This window comes from Cryptomeria japonica, chromosome 5, assembly GCF_030272615.1.
Source record: "Cryptomeria japonica chromosome 5, Sugi_1.0, whole genome shotgun sequence".
Classification (NCBI taxonomy): domain Eukaryota; kingdom Viridiplantae; phylum Streptophyta; class Pinopsida; order Cupressales; family Cupressaceae; genus Cryptomeria; species Cryptomeria japonica.
In genome coordinates, this window is record NC_081409.1 from 519,333,782 (window position 1) to 519,355,754 (window position 21,973).

Below are 21,973 nucleotides of genomic sequence, written 5' to 3' on the forward strand. Positions count from 1 at the left end.
CAGGCTTTGAGGAGTTAAATACATAGGATCCCTGGCCGGTAAAATCTAAAAAGAATGATATTTACTTCTTTGGCACCGGAGACATAATATTAATGAGGATAAGACAGGAAAGCAATTTTCATGAAAGTTTTGAAAGGCATGGAGAATCTATTACAGATTATGTACTTCTGTCATGGGAGATGGGATATATCTTTCTGCCTATGTTTTCAGAATTTTATGCAATATTATGGACATCATTTGCAGGATAGCTACTTTGATGCCTCCTACAATTTTTGAAAGTCTATTTTGTTGGTTTACGTTTGATTTGAGTTTGTAACATTTCCTTTTAGTTTTTGTTCTTTTGGATATAATGTCTCTTATAGGAATAATGTATGCTGATTTTTATGTAAGCATCAATCCATCCAAGCTTTCTTAATGCATATTCTTCTCATGTATAAATGTCCTGATTCCCAACCAGGTTTTGGCACTCAAAGCTGTTGCTGAGTGCACAATATGGTGTGCACGTGTTAAAGATCTAATTCCTGATTCTACAACTCTATTATTATGGGAATTTTCATGGAATGTTGTGACGGCTCCAATACCTCAAGGGGAGGTATGCTGAGGCTTTAAAGCAATATTTCTTTTAAAATATACGACTATTTAATTTGAAGTTTACTAATTATTAAGTGGTCTTTGTAGAAGAGACTGAATGCTTTCCTATCATGCATATTTTATTTGGATGCTTTTTCTTGTTAGTTGTATTTGCTAATTTATAGGCAAAACTGATTTGTATATCATGTTTTAATTTTTGGATAGACGGAAGCTGAAATTCGGCTAGGTGCATATGAAGCTTTGGTCTCAGTTTCTAAAGCATTGGCTGTTACAACTTCTTGCCATGTTTTGTCTTTTGTGAAAGCTAGACTAAATATTGAAGACATACCTGAACAAAGGCTTGTTGATGAATTAGTTTGCAATTTTCTCCACAATGTCAATGCTCTCCTTCAAACAGGGTCACTGGCAAGAAGTCGTCAAGCAGTATTGCTTCAGCATAAGGTAATCACTCTTTTGTCTAGAGCTTACTTTAATAAGGTAAAGTTACTATTGGAAACAAAGTTTTGAAATAATATAGAGGATAGTTGGCATTTGATTTAAATGGGGGTGCTTGTGATTGCTATATGTAGCAACTATTGTAACTGGATGTTGTTTCTTGTCTTTTCTGTTTGCAAGAAAAAAAAAGGTGTACATATAATTTACATGGAATCATTTCAGGCCGATGGGAACTTTATATTCCAGAGATAATGATTTCATATTAATGGAAGTTGGTTTTATCCTTTGGGAAATTACTACAAAGAAAAATGAATTTTCATAAATATTGGCATGATTCTTTCAATTTTCTGTAGATTATGTGAAATAATGGTATCATGTTCCAGGTATACATGCTCATTGAAACTAAGTTATAATTATGTTTTTTACATGTTACCTTTTTGATGCTCCAGTTAAATTGTTGTGTATGGTGGATACAAGATTATGGTATGGTACAAGAAAAGATAAATAATTTTCTTAAAATAACTATGTTTCTATTCAAAAACCAACTGAAAAGAGGAGTTTCGATGTTTTAATTGCAAACAAGTACTTTATTTGTTTATGAAATATATTTCAAGTTAGCAACTTTTGGATGCTTCAACTATGGTTCACTAACTGAATGGTTGGGTTAAATCTTTTTTAGAATTATATCTTACATTGTATGTTATATGTGCTGGTGCAGTGGAGGTGTTTGGATTCTTTTTTATCAATTTCGTGGAGCTCTGTGAGCCCTAATGAAGATATTTTGGGCTTTGTTGAAAGTACAGTCTCTGATTCATCTCTTGAAACTCTTATTTATGATGCAATTGAAAGGTATGAAACGAAAGCACTATGGTAATATCTTAGCTGGATTTTGAAAACCATGCTCATTTGTGGACAGTGTTGTAGGAGGACAACTTACCCAGGTGTTGTGAGCAGAATTTCATATTACATTATTTATATTGTATTGTCCTGATTGTCTACACTTGTACTACTGGTAATTAAACTTTATTGTGAGTGCTATCTTTTGTTAAGTTTATGTTAATGTTATATTAGATGTTTAGCAGGTTAATGTTGTCATTTTTTGACAGTTGAACTTGAGGGCAATAATTGATGTGGTTGAATCACTTGACTCTGAAAGATGAAAGGAAGCTGTGTAGAACAGTGCTACAAGACTTGGACTCACCCAAGACTCATCAAAGTGATTTTTGACCTGGACTTGGCACCTAGACTCGAAAAATAGGAAAAACCATGAAATTCAGAGATTTTTAAGGATTTAAAACTTGTTTGATGCACCCTCTGATAAATACTCCGATAAATAATAAACTTATCAAATAGAAGCTTCTTTGATCACATACACAAGTACACATTGATCACATAAGTATAAACACAAATTTTAGCTGAAGGAAATAACACATTTAAATATATAAATATCGTCTAATGTATGCAAAATTCATGGAATATGAATCCATGGCATCAAAAGTTTAAAACAAAAAATTACAAGTCTATGGCTTAGAATTTGATGTACCCCATCAAAATCCAAACAAGCAACTTCATCAATAAGCTCAATGATTTGCCATCTGAAGGAATAGCAGTGGTTGTATTCTATAGAGCAGAGAGGAGGTGATAGTTGATGACAAAGAGCAGAATGAATTATCATTAAGAGGCAGTGATGGAGAATTATAGAAGAGCACATACTCCAAATGTTTTAGAAGAGTATAGACAACGATTAAGTATACTTTGATGGATGCATTTCAAATAGCAATTAACAATAAGAAGAACTCAACCTGTGAGAAGCAAATATCTTGGAGAGATCGACTTTTAATAATAAAATTTGATTTGGTGATAAAGAATAAAGAACAACGATATATAATGCACAAAAGACAATTCATTTTGTCTTATTCAAATCAAAGGGATAGGTTGGAATAAGAAAGGTAAAGGTCGGCGATCTATATGCTTAAGTCAAAGACTTATTAAAGGAGAATTAAGAAGCATTTGAATTAAGGAGTGCCATCTGTTAAGACAGTCAAAAATAGAAAACATGTTTAAGAGAAAATGAAGTCCGATCAATTAAGTTTATAATAATCTTTGTCAAGGTGCGATAAACACAAATTTGTTAATTATGAAATGGTGCGATGGAGAACAAAGGGCTGCAATTAATGAAGGGATACAATCAAGGGGATAGTATGAAAGGGTGCATCCATTCCATATCATGGATACTTAAGAGGGTCAATACCATTCCAATCACGATCATCGAACTTGTCTTTTAATCTCATTTATATCCATTATTGGATTGCTCAGTTGAGCGTTAGCCTTCAAAGGCCAATTCTGGTTGCATAGATTTAAGGTCATTCAGAAACATGAAAAATAAATTGAATGAATGATTCAATAATCGGATGATTACATTGAACGATATACACACGTATATATAGAGGTTATAAGACGATGTTCTATAATTAGAACATAACGTTAAAGTAAAAGATTAAAGAGCTAAAAGCTAAATTAAGCTTAAAAGCTAATTAACTAAAAAGAAAAAGCTAAATGCTAAATAAAGCTTAAAAGCTAATTAATTAAAAAGAAAAAGCTAAATGCTAAATAAAGCTTAAAAGCTAATTAACTAAAAAGCTAAATGACCATTAAACAAGGAACTAAATATAGGTGACTAAAATATAATTAAATATTCTAATACCCTCCCTTAATGGTCATGCTATCTATCACACCAAGCTACCCTCTAAATTTGAGAAACTTTGCCGGGCTCAAGGACCTGGTGAGGATATCTGCAGTCTGATCTTTTGTAGGAATGTACTGCAGTATCACTGATCCATCTTCAACATGCTGGCAGATGAAATGACAATGAAGCTCCACATGCTTTGTCCGCTCATGGAAGACTGGATTTTTGGCTAATTTTAGAACCCCTTGATTATCACAAAACAAGTGAGTAGGTCCTGGTTGAGACATTTGCATGTCTGCAAGCATCCTACGTAGCCAAATTGCGTCACATGCTGCCTTAACAGTTCCCCGATACTCTGCTTCCGTCGAGGAAAGAGCTATTGCCTGTTGCTTCTTGCTGGTCCATGTGACTGCACCTGTACCCAAGCTGAAAACATACCTAGAAGTTGACTTTCTGTCATCAACACAACTTGCCCAATCTGAGTCTGTAAAACCAACCAGCCTAGGATCTTTGCATCTGCTGTACAGAATGCCAAAATCAGGAGTGCCCTTCACATATCTAAGCACACGCTTCGCTGCAACCCAATGTTCAACTTTTGGGGCTGACATGAAGCGAGAAATATAGCTCACAGCATAACTGATGTCAGGTCTAGTGGCGGTGAGATAGATGAGGCTGCCCACTAGTTGCCTGAATGAAGACTCATCCACTACAGGTGAGTCTGATTTGGCTGATAATTTGAGCCCTATCTCCATAGGTGTAGATGCAAGTTTACAATCTTGCATTCGAAACTTATCGAGTAGGCTCTTGGCATACTTTGACCGAGAAATGAATATGTGGCTATCAGTCTGCCAAACCTCTACACCGAGACAATAATGGAGAAGTCCCAAATCTGTCATATCAAAATGTTGACACAAATTCTGTTTGACCTGCATGATCAGATGTGCTGCATTGCTAGTAATGATGAGATCATCAACATAGACTACTAGAAATAGAATATCATCACTAGTATGTTTGACATACAAATTGGGATCTGAAGGACTCCTCTGAAAGCCTTGATCAATCAAGTACTTATCAATTTTGATGTACCATGCACGAGGAGCCTATTTGAGGCCATAGAGTGCTTTGACTAGTCTACATACCTGGTGTTCCTTATCGGCAACCTTGAAACCTGGAGGCTGTGTCATGTAGACTTCTTCTTGCAAATCACCATTGAGAAAGGCACTCTTGACGTCCATTTGATGGACTTTCCATCCAAATTGAGCTGAGAGAGCGAGGACAAGCCTAATGGTACTCATCTTGGCTGTGGGAGCAAATGTCTCTTCATAGTCGATGCCTTCCTTCTGTGAAAACCCTTTTGCCACCAACCGAGCCTTGTATTTATCAAGACTTCCATCAACTTTATACTTGACTTTAAACACCCATTTGCAGCCAATGGGCTTCTTTCCTGGAGGAAGATCAAACAATACCCAAGTGTTGTTTTTCAGAAGACTATGTTGCTCCGCTGCCATAGCCTTTTCCCATTTAGGTACACGTTTAGCCTCTGTATATGTTTGAGGCTCATAAATACTGTGAATGTTGGCCATAAGAGCAAAATTAACAGTGTGTTGTTGGCTCTTACCTCTAACGGATCTACCCTCAATGAGCTCATCATCATGAAGATCACCAATGGTGTTGGCCCACCACTTAGGCCGGAGAGTAGAAGTACCAACATCTGCTGCAGGATGAAGAGTGCCTGGAATATCTGGAGCAAGCTCCTCTGGATGTGGATCGAGAAGATCTTGAGGAAAGTCAGGGGGTGCAATGTCATGCTTGGGAGATCCCACAACTTCAGAGTCAACTAAATCTCTCCCATCAAGTGGAGCTAAGGGAAGACGAACACCCATACTTTCAGCCTTTGGAGGGTGATCCTCAGTGCTCAAATCAAGAGAGGAAGGCTGAAAAGGCCCTCTTTCTTCATCAAATACTACATCTCGACTGAATATGAGGTGATTAGTGTCTATATCAACCAGCCGATATGCCTTGTAGCCGATGAACATCAATTCTGACTCATTGGATCCAGTTTGGTGCGCGTGGCATCTGGAATCCAAACATAAGTTGTAGAGCCAAAAACTTTCAAATGACTGATTTTGGGCTTCCTGCCAGACCAAGCTTCCTCTGGAGTCATCTTCTTAACAACCTTTGCGGGAGACCGGTTCAAAAGGTAGATTGCAGTGAAGACCGCTTCCGCCCAAAAGTGTTTTGGAACATTTCTATGCTCCAACATAGACCGAGCCATCTCAGTGACTGTACGGTTCCTGCGCTCAACAACACCGTTCTGCTGTGGGGTGTAAGGTGTGGTAAGCTGATGCTTAATGCCATGTGATGCACAAAAGTTGGTGAACTCTGTAGAACAAAATTCCCCTCCATTGTCGGACCGAAGAGTGACTATTTGACAGCTAGACTCTTTTTCCACTAAGGCCTTAAATGTTTGAAACAACGTGAACACCTCTGATTTCTGCTTAAGAAAATAAACCCACACGCGTCTGCTGAAATCATCAACAAATAATAGAAAATACCTGCATCCAGTGACTGATGGAGTGTTCATGGGACCACAGATGTCTGCATGAGCGAGTTGCAAGACCTTGGATGCTCTCCAAGCGTCTCCATCTGAAAACAGAGTCCTATGATGCTTTCCAACTTGAGACGCTCCGCAAACTCCATCATTCTGAGTTTGAATCTCAGGTAATCCTACGACTAGATCCTCTCGAACCAACTGAGAGAGATAGTGGACATTGAGATGCCCATATCGCTGATGCCAAAGAGTGCTGATGGAAGTACTCCTAGCTGCCATGGCGAGCTCTTGAGAACCAGTAGAATCAACAAGTCTATAAAGACCATGATCCTCAATACCAACTGCAACTGTAGTGCGAGTCTCCCTGTCAACAATGCTGCACTTGTGCAACCCGAAGACGACATCCAGCTGTGGTGAATGCTGCATAATCTGACTAACTGACAGTAGATTGAGCTTCATACCAAGTACAAAGTATACATTGAGGAATATTAAATCCCTCCCACCAGATGAAATTTGAACGTTGCCCTTGCCGACAACAGTATACTCTTCACCTCCACCAAAGATCACTGAATCAGTGAAAGGTATGTACTCTGTAAACCAATCCCGACGATGTGTGAAATGTCAAGAGGCTCCAGAGTCAATGTACCAGGCTAATGATTGAACATCATCAGAGGAGGTTTGGGCCATGAACGCATAGAAGGCAAATTCCTTCTGATCAGGATGCGTGGCAGAATTAGCTTTCTGCTTGGACCCTCCCTGTTTGGATTGCTGGGATGCTATCAATTTCCGGCAATCTTTCACCAAATGGCCATATATATGACAGTAGGAACACTGTAAGCTCTTCTTTTTGGAAGACTGCTGAGGTTGACCTTGACCTTGTCCTTTCTGCTGGAAGGATGAAGCTTTACCCTTGTACTTATGCGAAGCTGAGGCTGTGAAAGCCTGTTCAGTGGATGAACTAGTGCTGCTTCCAAAGTGGTGCTTCCATTGATCCTGTTGGAGCAGCTTGTTGCAAAGATCAGGAAACTTCAAATCAACACTAGTAGAGGAGATATTGAGCGTATCAATGAAATGCTTGTAGGATCTGGGAAGGCTTTTCAGCGTGATCACTACCATATCCTCTTCCACCTTGGTTCTGCCTATAGCTTCTAACTGATCACGGATGTCCTTGATCTTCGTAAGATGTGCTTGGATAGATGACTTCTCATCCATCATGATAGAAAACAACATATTCTTCAGAAAGAAAGCTCGGCTCTTGTTAGACGTTTCATGAAGATCCTTCAAAAGATCCCAGATCTCTTTTGCTGTTTTACCTGAAGGCATCTGTGGGAATTGATCATTTGTGACAGAGAGTTTGATAAGCATGACAGCCTCTCGATTCTTCACATCATGTTTGTCTTGATCATCACCTGCTGTTGTAGGACGAGATTCCTTGCCCAAAACACGCTGTTCAAGGCAACGATACTCAAAGATGGTAAGCATACGCTGTTCAAGGCAACGATACTCAAAGATGGTAAGCATACGCTGTTTCCAGGTGTTGTAGTTGCGGCCATTGAACTTCTGACTGTGTTCCAACATGATGTTGGTTAATGATGCCATCACGGAAATCGAGGTTGATCGAGGTCAACTAAGTGAAAGCAAGAGACAGAAGAATTTGATTTTAAAAAAAATCAGAATAGAAACAGCTTGAGAAATTTTCCTAAGTTTGAAAATGCAACTTCTGGTTAAATCTTAGGGGTAAATTCCGATTTCAACTGCTTTGCATGACGCCTTATAAACGGAAAGAAATGCGAATTCTGAAGATCTAAGCATTTTAATCAATTTTTTGCACAGACATCTATCCAATTTGTAAATGTTTTAGATGATCGAGAGAGAAAGCGTACTTACCTGGTGAAAATGGACGGCGAGAAACTGCCCGATTTGCCGTGCAAGAACGGATGGATAGTTCTGCAAATTTTTGAATGGAAGGGTCTTCAATTTGAATTCCAACGGTTATCTTTCTAATTCAAATTTTCGCGGCTGTTGTTCAAAAAGAATTTGCAATTTTAAGTTTTAGAGTAAGCGATTATCACCTTAGATGAAATGGCAATCTGAACTTGAATGTTTGGAAGGGTTTATGTCAGTGTTTTACTTTGATGCAAATTGTGCGAAATTGGCTCCACCTTTTAAACCCTCATGCGATCCCTTTCTCACGCGGTTTTACCCTAACTTCGGCAGAATGAGGGAACTTCAAATTCCACGCAGCTTCATCCCCCAGATCGCGAACTTCGGATGCCTTCGCGTTATGAGGTTTACTGCACTTTCTGCGCTGTGATCTTCAGAGGAAGGGAGGATTTTACCAATTTCGAATTCCTTATATTTGCCCTGTGCGTCGCAATTTTGATATTGATGGCGAATTTCGGACCATTTGGTGATTTCGCCAAAATTCACCCTTGCTTCTTCGCGTCTTTCCTCTAGCTCGCGACTTTGGGGATATGGAGGCCCTTTAAAACTTAGACTTTGTTTTCTACCCTAAGTGCGAACTTCAGATGCCTTTATCTGTTTCGGATTTTTGAACGTTTTGGCAACTTTAAACAAACTTCGGACCATTTGGCACTCTTGCCAATTTTAAGCATTGTTTTGGACCTTTTAGAGTTTTGTCAACTTAAAGCATATTTCGGACCTTTTGAGGTTTTTGTCAACTTAAAGCATTTCTGACCTTTTGAGGTTTTTGTCAACTTAAAGCAAATTTCTGACCTTTTGAGGTTTTTGTCAACTTAAAGCAAATTTCTGACCTTTTGAGGTTTTTGTCAACTTTTTGAGATTTCTCTCATTTTGGCTTGAAAGTCCGAAATTCGCCCCTCCTGGGCATTTTGGCGGTTTTTAACTTTTCCCTCAAGAAGTGCGAGCTTGGGCACTTGGGCGAGTTTGTCAACCTTGGCATTTAGCAAAGAAATTTGCTCCTCCCTCTTCTCCAGCTGGCGGAAATCGTCATTCATTCAAATCTTGTAAACTTCGCAAAAACAAAACCTCATGTAATCTATCTCATCGCTCTTACGCGAAAAATGGCAACTTTGGGTCCTCATGCGACCTTCAGACGCGCTGTCCTTTGCTTGGCGGGCTTCGCCAACCTCTATCATCTTACGCCTATTCAAGGCGAGTTCACAAGTTTGAACAATCTCTTGGAATTCGTGCCCAAGGGCTCGACTGACCTAATGAAATCACTGGCTTCTTTTGCTAACAATGCTGTCTCACGGATTGATCTCTGGCTCGCTCGAAAGGACGCGAGAGGCTCTGCGAGGAATTCAACAAGGCGAAGACGGAAAGGCCCAAAAAAAGGGAAGGGGGGGACCCTGTCGGCGACAGGGAGCGTGTGCAACGCACAACAGTTTTCCTGCCAGCTTGTGAGTTCCGTTGGTAAATTTCTCCATGAGTGATAGAGAAATCAGATATTCCTGCCATCCTGTGCTTTCAACAGAAATTCAAAATGAGATGACTAGGGAGAAATCTATATCTGAGGTGATACAAGAATTGACCACGCTTATGAGAGATCCTGACATTAAAAGGGCATATTCAACAAGTGTTGCAAAATCCAAATGTTTGGATGGGAAGGCTGCCTTGATATATGAAGAATATATGACAGAGCCCCAAAATACTCTCTCAAACTTGCATGTGATTGGAAATAATGATGATTGGTTTGGTGAAAAGAACAAGACAGCAGTTCTGAAGCCTACTTCAGATTCATTCATTGATGGTCTTGAGACTAATGAGTTCACTATTGAAGAGCATGTTGAAGGTAGTTTTGGTGGTGTTGTAGAATCAGCTCATGAAAACTTTCACGGTGATGACGTTTATGATGATTCGGATGAGTTCATATCTAATCATGTTGAAGAGTTCTTGTTGGAAAATTTCCCACTTGTTGCTGTCCAAACTTCGCAAGAGATTTCACAAGAGGATTTTATGATGAGTAAACAAGAAGACCTCTTTGGTATGCATGTCACTATCAATGATAACCCATTGTTTGAGATGGGTATAGAGAAGACATATGACAATCCACTTTTTGAATGGGAAGATGGAACATCACTTGGTTCTAGCATTGCTCTTGGTGAGAATAACAATGTGTGGAAACCAAGAGAAGATTCAAGATCTAAGTTGGAGTTTGGTTTTCAGCTTGTTGTTGATCTATGTTCACATTATGAAATTATTGGTTACCCTCATGGTAGACCATTGGATTTGGATGATACTTGGAGCTACGGTGAGCACTTTTTAACTGAACAAAGTAATCAGCCTTTTAGCATTTGGGATCTAGGTGTAATAGAAACTAAGTATGAAGAGGATCCAACATGGGATGAATTTACTTTTGATCCTAATATTGTTTTGGTTTTAAAGAATACTCTTTACATGGAAGATGGTGTTGATGGTGCTGATGACATGACTGATTTATCAATGCATGTTGCTAATCTTGAGCATAGACATAGTGGCCTCGTTGATCTAGATTCACAGTTCATTGTTGAGGGTGATATAGAAGAGGCACATGTGATTTGGGACAGCCTAGAAGACTTTGATGCCAAGTATGATAGTTGTGATTTTGGTATTCATTATAACAGCAATACATTTACCTTGCATGATTATGATTGGAAGAATGAGTTGGTTTTTGCTGAGAATGAACTACACACTTTGTCTAGATTTGATGACATTAGAAGCCTAGTTGAAAAATTCATCTTCATGACACCAAGAGAGCAATATGAACAAAATGTACCCCTTTCTGATTTGCATATGATCAAGAACACAATGGAAGGAATAAAATTGGTTTTCTTACACATGATGCGTGATAGAGATGTTGCCACCAAGTTTGCAGACGAGACTTTGTCTTTGAATAAGCAATTGAGGGGAGAAGTTAGTGAACTCACCAGTGAGCTTGATTCCACTAGGCCTGCTTTCAAAAGTGTCCAAGAGACACTTCTTGAAGCAAATAATCAGCTCTATGAGGCCAAACGTTTAAGAGAACAAGAGAAAAGAGAAATGGCCAAGGAGATCAATCGGGTAACATAGGAGCTTGATTGCATTCAGGAGGAGTATGATCTTGCTCTTTGTCCCCTAAGATCAGAAAAAGTGATTATGGAGCAACAAAATGTTTGGGTGGAGCATGTCTATGATAGTAATCAGTAGGTTGATAAGCCGTTATTTGATACAGATGTTGATTGGACATTTGTTAATCCACTTTTCAAGTTTGATGTGGGAGTTCCTTTTGACTTTAGTGATGAGGGTGGATCACATTGCAGAGTTTGGGACCTAGGTGCAATTTGCAACCATGAGATATTATTTCAAAATTGGAGCATTGATTAAATACATACTCTTGGGCATCTTCTTTGGAAAAGAATGGATCAGATTTTCAGATTTGGGCTTGCTGATTGGTTGCAGATTAATCACTTCACTTTGTGGTTTGCTCTCATTCAAGGGAGTTGGCTCAATTTCTTTGGTCATGCAAGTAATGGTTTTCAATTGGAGATTGCTTGGAGGTGTTTTCCAACCACTTTTGATTTATTTTTGAGCATTGGAATGCTCAACTTTCATGCTTATACTTGGAAAATTCATTGGTACTACCGTTGTCCTCTATGTAGAGCACTTCAATCAGATTGCACTTCATTGATTTCAATCATTTACGACAGTAGTTATTGTTTATTTCAGACCTTCCAAACTCAAGGAGGTCTCTTTATGAATGTTTATGCTGTAAACTAAGTTACCGGTTCCGGTTCGGATTCGGGTTCGGATTCGGGTACGGGTTCGCGGATTCGGCAAAAAAAAAAAAATTTTGGGTACGGGTACGGGTTCGTCCGTACATATATATATATATTTTAATTTTTTTTAATATATATATATATATGTTCAAACTTCAAACTTCAAACATCAAAATTATATATGTTCACAGTTCAAACATACAAATATGAAACATCAAACATACAATGTAACTTTCCCATACAATGATACATAGATGATAACAGATAAATCATAAATCAATAAATCATAAATCCATAATTGCCAATGCCAATAAATATTCTGATATTGATATATCATAAATCATAAATGTAATATCATATTCATAATTTGCAAAAAAGATAATATTCAAGTTTCAAGTTTCAAAATGTGAAAATACAAAAACTAAGAACCCTGATTGTAGAGAAAAAATCTTCAAAAATGCAAGTAGAATAGGTTGAATGCATGTTTTGATGCATGAAATGCATTATAGAGGGGCGGATTAGGGTTTAGATGTATTTAGAAGATTAAAAATATTGTTTTTTTATTGTTTTTAAATGCTTTCTAACCCGTGGGCCCCGTTTTTGGGAACCCACGGGCTTGGGTTCACCCGGGTCCTCCTGGGTTCACCCGGGTCCTCCTGGGTTCGCCCTGGGTCCCCCCCGGGTCCTGCCCAGGCGGCTGGGTTCCCTGTGGGTCCTGCATGGCAGGACCCACAGGGAACCCAGCCGCCTGGGCAGGACCCGGGGGGGACCCAGGGCGAACCGGACCAGGACCAGGACCGGGCACGGACCAGGACCAGGACCCAGGCAAAAAAGGGGAGAACCGGTATCACAGGCTGTAAACTATAACAGTTTACCTCCAAAGTTGGTCCAAGACAGTGAACTTCTTTATGCTATGGCTCATATTTCAGAGAGCCCTGGAGTTCTGACAATGAGCATTAGCATTACTGTCCACAATTTGATCAACTTACACATGAGTTCAGATTCTAATCAGCATATGTGCTTGATGGTTCCTTTTGCTCATCAACTAGTGGATTGGGAAGATATTTTGAGCAAAGGATGGTTCTATGTGGAGTTGGAGTCACTAGAGAGGATATTTCCAGCCTTGGACATGAGCAGATATGTTGTTTTGGATGACAATTTTCTGTGTTGCAGCAGTTGTTCATCTTCTTGGATGCTGATTTTCGTAAAATTAGATCTCAAGTCAATCATTTCAGACTTGGTGGGCTGTTGGTGTACTCTTTTTCAGACTTCATAGTCTCCTCTTAGGACGGGTTTATGGTCTTAGATGAGAGGTATGGTGAGTTGGGGCAGTCAGTATCCGTGTATGGGAAGTGTTCAAGCTCTAACTAGTGGTTATCCTTATGCCCTCTCTTCTACTTATGATTGGGACAATGAACCTTTTCTTTCTATGGTTCATCGTTTTGAGGTGCTTGGAGTGGGAACGATAAGAGTTTTTAGAAGTCTCCATGGTTATATCAGAATAATTCAATTGAGGTCTAGTAGATTCATGTGGAGTTATGGGAATGAGTTTGTTGAGCTCTTGCAAAGGATTGTTTTCCTTTTTGCAGGGAGATTTGGAGAAGTCACATTTACAGTCATGGCTCTGCTGTCAACCTTGGGGAGTTATGTTGTGGAGTTTGATTGTGAGTTGTGTAGACTTTATTTCCTATTGCCCAGACTTGTGATAGACAATGGCATTGTTGATATTGATTGCTCAGAGCTTTATGGGCATGAGATGCTACATGATATTGATTTCAGTCCTTCAAGATTTTTCAGTTTGAGTAACATTGATGGTAACATTTTGGAGTTACAAGGGAGGATAGTGCAGTTGTGGCGGGATGTTTTCATTAATGTGATCAAAGTGGCGCAACATTGGCATGGTGGGTTCTTCCCGAGACGGACATAGGACCCTGGGATCGTACTTGCTTTGGTGATGATCATTTTAAATTTTCTGGAATTGTGGTGGCATTGCTTGAGGACTAGCAATTTTGGGAAGGGCGGACTGTAATGTCCCCTTTTCCGCTCTAGTTTGTTTTGGGGACTGTTGGCCAATTCCGAAACCCGTTGGTCAGTTAGAGGCAGAATTAGGGTTTCCCATTTTCTAAGAGGTTGTTTTGACATTTTTTGCGGTTTGCATGTTGGAGTTTTATAGTTTTGATTTTGTATTCCTTCTGGGGTTTTAGAAAGCTCCGCAATGATGGTATATGCGTAGCAATCAGTGGAGTTTGGTAAACTTACTATTTTTAGGAAGTGGGGGCAAGGACAACTCATTTTTTTAGGTTTTCAGAGAGCTTCGCGATGGTGTGACATGCAAATGAATCTGAAGACTTTTCCAGATTTACTATTTTTAGTAAGTTGTGATGGCTGCTCAGAATGTGGTTAAAATGCATTTGGACACACTTACTATTTTTAGCAATATGCTATTTTTGGTAAGTACTATTTTTAGCAGGGTTTCAGCAGGTCTGTTTAGATGGCTATTTCCGGCAGGTCAGTTGGAGCAGTTGGTCTTCCAACATTTTTTGGAGCTATTTTGGCAAGTTTGAGCTTATGTTAGGCGAATTCATGGTTGAGAAAAATAATTTATAAGTAAATTATTAATAAGGCAAGACAGATGCCTTAGGAAGAAAAAGTGAATGTTATGAAATAATTCACTTATTTACTTTGGATGCCATAATGCACTTTATTGATATTTTTTTATAAAGCATCATTTTCAAGACATAAGGTGGGCATCCATTTTGGAGATATTTCATTTAAAGATTATAGCCTTTAAGTGTCCAAGCAATAGTTGATTTTGGCATCCCTTTTGGAGGAATATATGATTTAAAATAAAGGCAAATATTATATTGCTTTGGGCGTCCAAGTTGGCATTTGACTTCATTGTATTTCATGTCAATTTGGAGGGAGTTGAATTTGAATTTGGAGCTTCAAAGGCTATAAATTAGAGTGCTGGGCTCTTGTTTTTGGTATCCATGAATATTTGCAATGAAGTGTTGCTGAAGTTTTGATTGATTGCTTCGGGGAATGCATACCTCCTAGTTGGTTCTTGGCTTCTTGCTTGAAAGATAGCAACTAGTTGAGATTGAGGACTGTTCTTTACATTGAAGAACAGATGGAATTCATTGTATTAGGGTCATTTGATATTTTCTGATGTGTTTCGGTGTGTTTGTGAGTTTTCAGGTTGCCGGTTGGTTGTAGAGCTGAAGTAGTTTTTTCATCATAAGTCTTAGGAGGAATTTTGTGTGCTTCTGGGTACTTTCTCTATCTTTTCCTATGGACTAGGCGATGCATTTTGCAAGTTTGTAGAGATTAATTTGGTGTCTTGAATTTTATATCGTAAATCGTCCCCCTTGGCTGGCCGTACCATGTGGCTGAATGCTTTAGGAACCGTGCATTAATCATTTGGGTTAGCTTGCAATTGTTTATTGTTCTAGGCTTGGACTCCTACCTCCTAGGAGTCATTTGCATTCAGTTTCATGTCATTCCGTCAAGTTTTGATGAAGTTATGAGTGATTTAGTGTGAATTTTGTTGTTGGTCCATGTTTTTAGTCTGCTGGAAGTATATCAGATTTAGAGATTTCGGAGTTGAGGGTTGTTTCTTGGATAGAGAGTCCGTTGTAACTTGTGGATCAGACAACATTATTTGCAGCTGTGGACAACAATATATCTTACTTTGCAGTTTATGTTATCATTGTAATGCTGATTTGTAGTACTAACAACAAGTTATATTTTGAATTGCTCATATTTTCCCATTGAATAAGTGGAACAGGCTGGCTTTGCCGCCTATCTTATTTTATTGTACTTCTGTCCTCCCACTGAATAAGTGGTTGAGTGGATCGTTATTAAGTTTTTCAGTCCTCCCGCTGCATAAGTGGTTGAGTGATCTATTTCCTTGTTTGTAATAATTGTCCTCCCACTGCATAAGTGGTTGAGTGATCTATTTTCTTGTTGTAATAATCATCCTCCCGCTGAAAAGTGGTTGAGTGATTCTCTTTTAGTTGTTCTTGCCCGTTGGACAAGTGGAAGGGGTTGGCTTGCCGTCCAACATTGTAATTTCAATTGATTATTGGAGTTAACGATTCCCTATTCACCGTATGCTTTGACCTTCCCACATGTTGGTGATTAGAAAGTGGAAGGGTTCTCTTTCAGTAGTATTGAGTTTATATTTCCTAACCTTAACGGGTGTTTGAAAATTGAAATAATTCAAAAAAAAGTAAAGGGGTCATTACAAATGGTTAGATTGATATCTCTCAACTGCTATTTATTGATTGATTGTGTGACCTTGTTCGATCTAATGTCAATTTTTGAATTCAATGCTATTGTTGCAAATTGAGTTATGTTGGAAATTGATTTGCCTTCTGATTGGATTGGTTGCTGATCTGCTGGTATCGATACTTGATGTTTCTACAGATGTGTTTTTGCATTCATTGATGACCATTTGATTGTTTGGATTGGATGCTTATATCCTCCTATTGAATGGTGAGAAGTCATGATTGTTCTCAAGGGGGTGACCGCTGGAGAAGAGGAGTGTCGTTTTACCCATTGCATGTGCTTTCTAGACTAAACTACTCTTTCATATTATTGTTATTTGCTTTAACCAATCCTTAATGTTTCTAGTGGAGATCTCTATCCAAGATGATCAAGTGATTGTTGTTAATATCAACAACTGCACCGTTTCTTTGTTTGGATCGCACCATATGGGCAAGACGCTTCATAAGTAAATTGACTTATTAACTAATATTCATCATCCCTTATTCTATATAGAAGTTAACTCCCTGAATAGTTTGCTACCTTATTACTTCTCATTTCTTACTTAATCTTTGCCGATTATTGTTTGACTTAGTCGCTGGCCAATTAAACTTAATATATGTCTTTGTACAAATGCCTAAATGTAGTTAGCCAGAGACTTGCATAATCTGTATTGCTGTCATAGAGAATCTTCCTTCTTGACCATTCTTGTGGATGCTGTGTATACACCCGCCTTGTGGAGTTAGAACACTATCTGGGTTCAATTTATGATTAAGAAAATTGTGAAGTCCTGAAACAAGACAATTTTCTCTTATTAGAGATGGTGTGATTACAGCCACAAGCTTCTCTACTCTCCTAGAGGTAAGTTTCTTCCTCCAAAGAGAGTGGATGAAGCTATAAGTAGGTCACTTCATCTCAATAGCTAAAGAACTAGAAACTTGAGATACCAATCAAATGGCTAGAGTGTGGTATTCAAAGAAATCGGTCCATAGTGATTCCACCACAAAATTGGGTCCTCCTATGCCATAATTGCCATATCCATCTTGGTTGCCTCAAAATAACCCTTTTAAGTGGCAAATTTTGTCCACTTAGTACAATGATGCTAGCTGAAATAAGTTGTCTATAAGTTGTTCGAATTGATTATCTTGGAGCTTTGCACACATGGGCCGTGTCTGTCACTACTTGGACCTCGTCCATAGCATCCTTGAGAATAAGAAACTAAAATTTAGAATCTTTGTGATGCCTTGAACAATCAATTGGCTTATGAAAGTATGGGTCCTTTGTAAATGTAATCATGATATTGATGAACGGGCGATGCCTAATGTCCATCCATGACTATACTATATCCACTTGCCACTCGATATCCTTCGTTTCCTCTATTAATACATTTACCCAAGATTGTGGTCCTCAATTTTGTCTCCCATGATGGCACATATGATGGTCCCCCCCTTGCTATCATTGACATCATCTCCTTATAATAAGGAGATTGAGCCACATGGAATGGAATGCCATTGGCAAAGAAGAATTTTCCAATGGCACCGTCTATATCATCCTTCAACTATACATCGAATAATTCAGCTATTGGGTTACCAACATCACTTGTCAACTTGTTTCCCCCTAGCCTCTACTACATGGGTGCTTGAAGAAGAACCTAGCATATTTGCAACTTGCCTCTGCAAAGTAGAAGTAGATGTAGAACCGTGTGGCTTGCCCTAATGCCCCTGCGGCCTATGAGAGAAAGTAGTAGATACATGTGCAACTACATTGTCTCCATTGACACCCAACAACTTATATCTCTCAACTCTGTATTTTAGGTTTGCTGGACTTCCCAAAAACTTACATGCTTCCACACCTTGTCCTCAGGTATGAAGGAGGTGAGCATTAACTTTGGTAATGCTGCCAAACAATTTAAGGCTACAAATTTGGCACTTTCACAACCTTGTGCCCCAGATGTCCTAGGTTTACTTGGTAATTTTGTTGCAAATTGTTTTAAAGGAGACTTATGATCAAAAGGACCCTTAGTATACTTTGCCAATAATGTGGAGGGGCAAATAATACTTGCAGCTGCATTCATCATGGAACTGGTTGTTTGGATGTCATCCTCATGGATCCTCTCTGTCTTAGTCTTATGTGCATAATTGAATTCAATACTTTAATTGTGAACCTCAACCTCATCCTCATTCATGTCATGAGAATTCAGTGTGACACTACAATAAACAATATAAAATTTGTAAGTTCATAATTCTAAAATTAAAGTTCAAACTATGCATGCAACATGATGCAAACGATTAAGACCCAGATTTTTTGTTGTTGTTGTTACTTCGGATCACACAAAGTGAAGTAATAGAGGATACACAAATAAAAATCATTGTTTTTAAACTTTGTCAATGAAGGATTCCACTTTTTTTTTCTTACTGCAGGTCGCATGAAGCGCGAAGGCAGAGGATACAAAAAAGTTTCAGCATAGTTTGACAAACTTGAAAATAAATTTCAAAGTTGAATCTTGATGACAATATGAACAATGAAAAATGAACAATGAATCATTGAAGATGCAGTTGCAGTCATGTCTATTGACTTATGAATAAAATTAAAATTTGAATATGAAACTAATTAAAAAAATAAAAAAAATAGTCATAGAATCCTACCTTTGGCTTGGAAAATCCTTCCAACTTGGTGTAGAATCCCTCTTCTTCTTTCTCTTTCTGATCCCTCTTGCACTTGAAGTAGTTCAATCACACTCTTTCACTCCATCACTCACTCTGTTGCTCCTCTTCAACCTAGCCGTTGAAATGAATTTGAGTAAAAATGAAGAATTTGGAGTGTTTTATAGAGTTTGGGAGGGATTGGTGGGGCCCATTGGCCATCCCCAAGCGCTTGTTTTTAGGAATATATATATATTTGTACTTATTGAATTGGTAGTTGTGGGAGATGCATGGGCATCCGTAGGACTCTTGGTAGCCCTCGCTACATCCTAGTATCCTTTCCATCTTGACGACATCTTGTTTGTTCGACAATGGTGGTAGTGGCGGTGCGGCACGGGGTCCTTTCCTTTGTGCCCCCATGTCTTTGGGATGTCCCTGCCCCCAAAACGCATGGATTTTTTTTTGGGGGGGCATGCATCCTGGAGGTTCAGTCAAAAAAAGGAAAAAGAAATGTAAAAGAGAAATGGAAATTTTATTTAGAAAAGAAACACTAAATATACAAACTGACCTATTAAATCATGCTTTAAATCAATGGGAACTTTTCCAAATCCTTTGTAGACTCCTCTAGATGCATCAAAAGTAGCTACAAACCTGCCCAATTATGATTCAACCATTGATTTTTGTTGAAGTCCTTGCTGGTTTCCCTTCAATGCAATTCCGTTTGGGCTCAAAACTCTCTTTTTTCCTTCTCCTTTGGCTTGAAAATGAAACGAAGTTGCTTTTAGAGTCTAAAAGACAAATATTAGAGAAATTGTTTTTTAGTGAATTGTTTTTGGTTTTGCCTCACCTAGCCCTAGCCATGTCTTTCCATTGGGACTCACCTAGTATTGGTTAGTCTAGCAAGTACTCGGCTATTGAGTCTCCGAGACTCATTTAGGGTGCGTGCCTTGGGACTTGCCTAGAGGCTAGACTAGATGATTCTTGGCGAGTTTGGTAACTTTGGTGTAGATAAAGATTGGAACATGGTGGAATGAAGTTGGTATTTGGAACAACTATGGATTGGGTAGGGAGAGCCATCTAGTTGCAGATGGGGGTCAAATAGAGGAGAGGGAGGGAATTACATCTGTGTATAAACTGTCTTGGGTGGTTTTGGGCTTGCAGAAAAGCAATATGGTGAGGTTTGTCCAAGTGCTGTTGGTGTAGCAAGGTACAACTTTGGCAACAAGGGAGGCAACTCATTTTGAAAATGTTGTGTGCTATAGAAGAAAGCTGACAATTTGTGTGGATTAAGGTCTTAAGCTGATCAGAACAAAGAAACAAATATTGAACTTACCCCCTTGTTTTGGAAATTACAGCTTAAAACTTAAGAAATAAAAATATTTATTTGGGAAAAAAATATAAAGATACTTTTAAATCCAAAAAGTTGCTTAGGATATGGTAAACTTGGGAAGCTTTGTATTCAAAATTAATTTGGGAGAAGTGCAACCTGATCTAAGGGTTTTGACCTGTCCAAAAGTTGCAGTGTCAGATTTGACCCAAAATGCTTCTATGATGCTGAAAGTGAAACAATCTCCTCTTTTTAGTATCTCTGTAACGTGAGATTACAACTTCAAGACTTGAAGATTGAAGGCGAAAGTGGAAAAGTGATGTTGTCTCTGGCACCATGTGAAAATTGGCACAACTCTATTCATTACCCTAGGATTACTTTTCTGAAGCAACTTGTCACACTTCTACAGAACCACAAAAAATCTTGACACAACAAATGATAGACTTTATTCACTATGTCAATGAACTACATCTCAATCATTTATAAAAATTTCAGACAAACATGGAATTGGAGTGAAATAATAATCTCCTGAAATACAAAGATTCACCAAGTTAAGCTTAGTGAAATAAGCCAAATATGCAAATAGGACAGGTCAAATCAGGACTCAGTTAAGACCGACTTTATTCTAACTGAGACTAAGTGTAATGCAAATAAAAACGATCCAGTTTACAATAATTATTTGCATAAAATGAAAAATACTTAAAATATAAAATACCCTCAAATAGCTCAAGTTGAATGTGTGCATGCATGTCATGTGCTAACAGTTTTTGGCACGAAAAGTGGTCTCTAGCTGGACCTTATTACTGCAACAAAATGAGCTGCCCTAATCATGTAGTAAAATTAAATTTGGTGAACTTGGTGGGAGTATATGTCAGTATGAGAGGTGGTAATCAAAGAAATTCAAGGAAAGAAAATGGATACAATATTGCCATGAGTGTGTCTTGGTCATTGCGTAATTTGGGTTCAACATAATATTAGCACATGTTTTTATGTTCCTTCAAATAATCTGCAGATTATTTATGCTCACACATTTCAAGAACTTCTCTAGCGTTTCTATTTTAAAGAAAATATTGTGGTGATATTCCTGAAAAATTATTTACAACAATTTGTCTGTTTTGCATTTTAAGATTCTAAGTGCATAGTTATTATACCATGTTTAGCTTTTTCTGAGCTAACATCTGGTTGAGGGCATCAGAAAACTATCTCCCTATACTGTGCTTATAGACTACAGAATTGTGCCATGCATCCTTTTGTTATTTTGTTTGAGAGCTGTGTATATTGACATCAGGTTCACTGCTTTTGTGTGACTATTGCTAACTTTTTCTATGCATATTTTGATGCAGCTTGGAGAGTGCTAGTGAGGATTCAGTTCTTCCTATTTTAAGATCTGTGCGATGGGTGATGGACTCAGGTTTCTTGAAGCGAATGACCTCTGATGCTGATTCTCAGAACAGAAAGAAAGTTGAGGTTTGGATTGTTTTAAGTTGTTCTCTTCATGGAGGCAATTAAGAGTGCAAGTAATGCATTTAAGTATATATAATTTTTGTTATCATTTTGTTTTTCTTACTTTTGCTATATTCTACTAATGTCATATTATTGAAAGGCCATTTTCTAGGTATTGAGTAACTGAAACTGTTCTGGATGGGATTCCTATCGTTGTTTTATAGAATGAACATTTTCAAAGCATAGCTATTGGATGTTTGCATTTATTCTAATGATGACTATATTGTTAGAACATAATAAGTATGGCTTACAGAG

At 38.3% G+C, this 21,973-nt stretch overlaps 1 protein-coding gene across 9 annotated transcripts in view; it reads left to right on the top strand.

Annotated features, from left to right (window-relative positions):
* The window catches only part of LOC131067769 (uncharacterized), a 290,039-nt gene that overhangs the window by 83,417 nt on the left and 184,649 nt on the right, over positions 1-21,973 (top strand). For 8 of the 9 annotated variants that reach the window (XM_058002912.1, XM_058002916.1, XM_058002917.1 and 5 more), the window contains 4 exons: positions 458-592; positions 796-1,032; positions 1,745-1,875; positions 21,559-21,682. In XM_058002912.1, coding sequence (XP_057858895.1) covers positions 458-592; positions 796-1,032; positions 1,745-1,875; positions 21,559-21,682 — 627 coding nt within the window. The remainder of the gene's footprint in view (positions 1-457; positions 593-795; positions 1,033-1,744; positions 1,876-21,558; positions 21,683-21,973) is intronic. The other variant, XM_058002914.1, reaches the window with a different exon arrangement.